The sequence below is a fragment of the Terrapene carolina genome, unplaced genomic scaffold (genome assembly GCF_002925995.2).
Source record: "Terrapene carolina triunguis isolate 2854851 unplaced genomic scaffold, T_m_triunguis-2.0 Scaffold30224, whole genome shotgun sequence".
NCBI classification, from domain to species: Eukaryota; Metazoa; Chordata; order Testudines; family Emydidae; genus Terrapene; species Terrapene triunguis.
The window spans coordinates 566-6,313 of NW_020694575.1; the positions used below are offsets into that span (position 1 = coordinate 566).

The 5,748-nt window shown below is 38.4% G+C and overlaps 1 protein-coding gene across 1 annotated transcript; it reads left to right on the forward strand.

Annotated features, from left to right (window-relative positions):
- Positions 1-381: 381 nt before the first annotated feature.
- Positions 382-5,475, forward strand: LOC113409155 (receptor-type tyrosine-protein phosphatase eta-like; the record flags this gene model as incomplete). The annotated part of the gene is made up of 5 exons (XM_026662771.1): positions 382-455; positions 590-724; positions 3,796-3,915; positions 4,655-4,815; positions 5,340-5,475. Coding segments are annotated over 5 exons (626 nt in total), but the record flags the coding sequence as incomplete, so codon positions are not given.
- Between the last annotated feature and the right edge of the window lie 273 nt (positions 5,476-5,748).

The window sequence follows — 5,748 nt, forward strand, 5'->3', positions numbered from 1 at the left end:
ACTACTGTCTCCTAACGAAATAGCTTATACTTTATCACTCCTTATATACCCATTCATCTGTGCTTTAAATTGTACGGCATTTGAAAACTGCCTGTCTTCTGCACATGCACACATACTATATAGTCCATATTAAAAATAATCAGTTTGATCAATATTCTGAAAATTAATTTTATTTTGCTGAACACTTATCTTTTATAGACATCATTCACTAAATCTATTCTAGATTATAAAACCTTCCTATTTCTGATTCCTATAGTAACATATATTCTAATTTTAAAAATACATATTGATTTTGAAGCCTTTATTCAGGGCTCCTGTTTTAAACATACGTAGTATTTTGCAAAAAGTTTAAAATCCTAACAAACACTTTTTTGTTTGCAGATGACATTTCCCGTGTTAAACTTTCGATCCAAAACCATCCAACTGATGATTATATTAATGCAAATTATATGCCCGTAAGTATACTAAAATCATTAACATTAAAAATTGGGTCTGTTTTTTGACAGACTTATAAAGTTATGTGAAGCTTTAAAAATGTTGTTCTTATCTGATCATTAAAAATAGTTATGTGGTTTTATTTTTATTTTAGGGATACAACTCCAAGAAAGAATTTATTGCTGCACAAGGCCCCTTACCCAACACTGTGCAAGACTTCTGGCGCATGATTTGGGAAAAAAATATCTATGCTATTGTTATGTTAACAAAATGTGTTGAACAAGGCAGGGTATGTTTTTGTTAAAAATGCATTTTCCTTTGTGATGCAATCCACTAATTCTAAGTAGTAAAAAATAACACAATTATATTTATCTAGCACCTGTTTATCCTGGGACTCCAAAGTCTTTAAAGATTAGAGAACATGCGTGAAGTTTATTTCATCCACTTTCATGTTCTCATTACTGTTTGGGATCTAGCAGGAATTTTTTTGGGGGGGGTGGGGGGAGTTCAGCATTGCACAATTGGTTTAGGTACATTATGGACTTTTTAGCCTTCCTCTGAAGCATCTAGTAATGGCCCTTACTGGAAGCAGGATACTTGACTAGATGAACCAACAAATCCAATCAATACTGCAAGAAAAAAAGAAATGCAGAAGCATCAAAAATGCTAGAAAATACACCCCCCCCCCCCCGTCCTCCAATTGGATTCACTCATGTGGCTCTGAACACAGGATTGTGGTTCAATCGTGTCTTAGACAGCAAAGTGTAAAGCAATTTTATCCCCTTCTTGAGAATGTTCTGGTTGCTCAGCTAACCACTCAGACAGAAAATGCCAGAGCTGAAGCTACACAAGCAACCTTAACTTTGCTTCGTTTGTATTTTTTGTGTCAATTTTTTGTCCCTCTTTCACCGTATATGTTTAAATGTATTAACTTTCCATTTGGGCCTGATATGCTTCCACTGAAGTCAGTGGCAAAACTCTCAGTGACTGCAGTGAGAGCAGGAGCCAAGTCTTTTGTAAAAATGAAAGGAAAAAAAGTTCATCTGACTACCTAGCTAATCTCAGTATCATACAGCTGAGGCTGGCTAAAAAGGCAATGAGATGCACATGCTAAACAAAAAAGAATTGGTTTTGAATCACTTTAGAGACTAACAAATTTATTTGGGCATAAGCTTTCATGGTCTAAAACCCACTTCATCAGATGCATGGAGTAGAACATACAGTAGGGAGGTATAAATACACAGCATATGAAAAGATGGAAGTTGCCTTACCAAGTGGGGGGTCAGGGCTAATGAGCCAATTCAATTAAGTTTGAAGTAGGCTATTCTCAAGAGTTGACAAGCAGAAGGAGTGGAAATCACTTTTGTAGTGTTAATGAGGCCAATGTAAACAAGGTGGCCCATTTCAAACAGTTGACAAGAAGGTGTGAGTATTTAGCAAGGGGAAATTCGTTTTTGTAAAAATGAGGAGTACTTGTGGCACCTTAGAGACTAACAAATCCACTCCCAGTCTTTATTCAGGCCTAATTTGATGGTATCCAGTTAGCAAATTAATTTCAGTTCTGCAGTTTCTCATTGGAGTTTGTTTTTGAAGTTTTTTGTTGTTGAAGAATTGCCACTTTTAAGTCTGTTATTGAGTGACCAGGGAGATTGGAATATAATGTACTTATTTATTGTGATTATGAAGGATAGCTGTACAGGCTTCAGTGCCCTACGACGCATTAACAACATAATCCCAGCAGCATTAAACAATCAGTCTGACAAGAACTCTGCAAAAAAAGCTCCCTTCCCAGCCCTTTGTCGTTCCAGGAGACTGCCTTCAAACATCTGCAAAAACCCTTTCAGAAAGGCATCTTTTGCAATATATACAGAAGGTCATAGAATCATAAGAATGGAGACCTGAAAGGGACCTCAGTAGATCATCTAGTCCAGTCCTCTGCACTAAAGGCAGGACTACATATTATCTAGACCATCCTTGACAGGTGTTTGTGTAACCTGTTCTTAGAAACCTCTAGTGACAGAGATTCCATTACCTCCGTAGGTAATTTGTTCCAGTGCTTAACTACCCTTTCTCTTATTGTTTAAGTTGGTTTAAAAAAGTATATTTGAACCCAGGTAGCTTCATGCTATTGTTGATTCATTTTCATTTTAAAACACAAATCATGAGGATAGAAATTTTCACAACATGAGGAATTTTCAGCTGACTGGAACCTGGAATTCCTGTTCTGCAGGAAATTCTGAAATCTCAAAAAATAAAATAAAATTCTGCATTGAAATGAAACCATGAAATTTCCCAAAGAATGGGAATTCTGAAATTTTATTTTGGGGGAAAACAAACAAACAAAAACAGAATTTTGCTTTAACGTTTCAAAACAAAAGTGATTAAAAATATAAAATATTTAAAATAAAATAAATATTAAACTTAAACTTTGTCAGGTGCCCAGAGACCTGGCAACCCTGCCCATCCTCCCTGCTGAGGTCAGCAGAGTTGGGTTATTTTGGAGCAAGGTGGGGGCCAAGTATAAATACAAGAAATATTACAATCTTTGTTTCATGTTAGAGTCAGAATATTTTGAAGCCGAGTCTCCCATCAATGGATGGGAGATTTACATGCACAAGTCCCACTAATTGTAAGTGGGACAGGTGCATCAAGCAGAATAAGCCTCTGTTGACTAGATATTCAGAGGTACTGAGCATCCATGACTCCTGTTGACGTCAGTGGGAGCTGTGAGTACTCTGAACCCTTGGAATCAGGCCATCGATATCTAACAGATGACATTCATGTGGCCAAATTATAACTGCTTTGGCACAGGGTGCGCTGGGATGGGAAGATGGAGCAAGCTTTCTCCTTCTCTCGCCAACCCTGCTATTTCCCAGTATGTTTGTACAGGAGGCAGCCATAGTTCAGCTGCAGGCATCACAAGGGAGGTAACTAGTGCTGCTGGCAGCCCCAGAGAAGGGTGTCTGGACAGGGCAATAAAGTTACATTAGTGATCAATGTAACCCATTTTGTCCATACCACAGAAAAATTTTATACCTCAGGACACTAAAGCATAAGTAAGCAATGAAAATCAGGAACGGAATTGTGTTTTGTATTGCTTTAAACCTATTGTCATCTAGAATCTTTTATGAGTAAATTATATTACCTTGTTTTCTGATTAATTTCCCAAAAGTTAATCATGATTATTATGGTTTACAACTATCTATTGAATGTCCTCAAGTCTAGGCTGGACTGTAATTTAGGGATAAAAGGGGAAAATACACAATTTATCCTTGCACTGCTTTCCCCCCGCCTTGCTTTTTCTTTGCGCTCCTGTATTACTGCTGTACAGTATAGCTAACATTATCGCTTTCTTTTTAGACAAAATGTGAGGAATATTGGCCAGACAAAGGATCCAACTATTACGATGACATTACTGTAACATTGGTCTCAGAGTATGTCCTTCCAGAATGGACAATAAGAGACTTCACAGTGGAAGACGTGAGTAATTCATTGGGTGTATAACACTCTAATGTGTTTGTAGAAATAATCTACTGCATCTCTGGGAAGAGAAACTTCACCATCCAAGTCAAATCAGAATAGGGAAAGCAATCATTCCTGCAGACTTCACAACAAAAGTAAACTTAGCTAAAGGAAAAATATTGTACAGCTTGTTTTAATTTGGGACATGATAGCACTAGTCTCCTTGCTGCTTAAGATCTGATTAAGGTGTTTCATGCTGTGTATCAGCAATAGGAGTCAGGGACTAAATGTGCACCTGCTGATTGGACCCATAATTTGACCTTTCAGTGCTCTATTATATAACCTTCTGATGGGCCTGCTAATGAATTGTCAGTATGGGACCCCATTTGTGATTAAGGGATCTCTGCATGAAAATTTGTCTACAGGATCCAGTCACATTATGGGATCACTAGCAGCAGTGATGCAGAGCCCAGGCTGTGATCCTGCAACCCATGCTGACATGAGAAGGCCTTACTCACACACTAAAGAGACCACAGTATAAAGGCAAAGGCAAAAGAGAAGAATTTCAAACCTTTATCTGGGCAAAGGGTTTCCTCAGCCATAAAGAGAAAACTGAATAATGTATCCATAAAGTAGTGCACAGTTCACAGGAGGCAACTGTAATAATGCTGAACTAGCTGAAATATTTTCCTACCATAATTGTTTTGTGATGTTCTCTTGAGGCCTAATTTCTCATCTTCAATGTATGTTCTTTTAGAGGGATGCAACTGAAAGCCACTCTGTACGCCAGTTCCATTTCACTTCCTGGCCTGACCATGGTGTTCCAGAGACAACAGACCTTCTTATTAACTTTAGACATCTGGTACAGGAAAACATTAGACAAAATCCCCCAGATTCTCCTACTCTGGTGCACTGCAGGTACAGTAATTCCACACTGGCTTCCTTTTAAGAGCAAGTTAAATATTTCAAGCAGTAGAAAAAGCTCAACACCTTTACTATTTAAGTATGTGTATTGTTCATCCTGCCAAGCTATATGAAAGGGCCCTTTGCTGTACACATGAGAAATGCAATAAAACAGTGTGGATGCCAAAATGCATTGCCCTACAGTAAACAGTTCATTAAGGGGTTTTGTTGCTGTAGTCCTTTTGGGGGTCTCTCATTGACTGGAAAATTCATCACCAAAAATTGCCTTATAAAGCACTTTATGTATAATTTGTATGGGTTTTGCGAGCCCAGATGGAATCATACAGCCCTACTGACAATGGTAATAAGAACTCCTACAGACTGTAAGAGCCTTTATCCCAATGCCCACTGAAGTCAGTGGAAATCTTCCTAATAACTTCAATGGCTTTCCATCAGGCCCTGGGTTGTATATAATTAAGAGAAAGTAATAGGTGAAAGGCCATCATACTTCCGTCTAACGCATAGTCATTTTATTGCAGTGCTGGTGTTGGCAGGACAGGTACTTTCATTGCAATTGACCGCCTGATCCAGCAAATAGAAATGGATAACATCAGTGATGTGTATGGAGTAGTATATGAACTTCGAATGCATCGACCTTTAATGGTGCAAACAGAGGTAAGGCTAATCTCTTCCATTTAACGTGCCTGAAGATACCTGCATAATAGCTTCTGAAAGGCAGTGTAAATATACAGCTCAGAAATATGTTCCACTCCAGAGGCTTTCTCCTGTTCTTACCCAACATTTCAAAATTCTATTTTTGTCAGCTCAGCAAAGGAGTGCCCAGCGGGGACCCATGGAAACCCTAAAGGGGTACAGAGCCCCCTGCGATCACAGGTTTCCACACATCCTGCCCTATCTCTTCCCAGTGAAAGCAGTTACAAACATGGA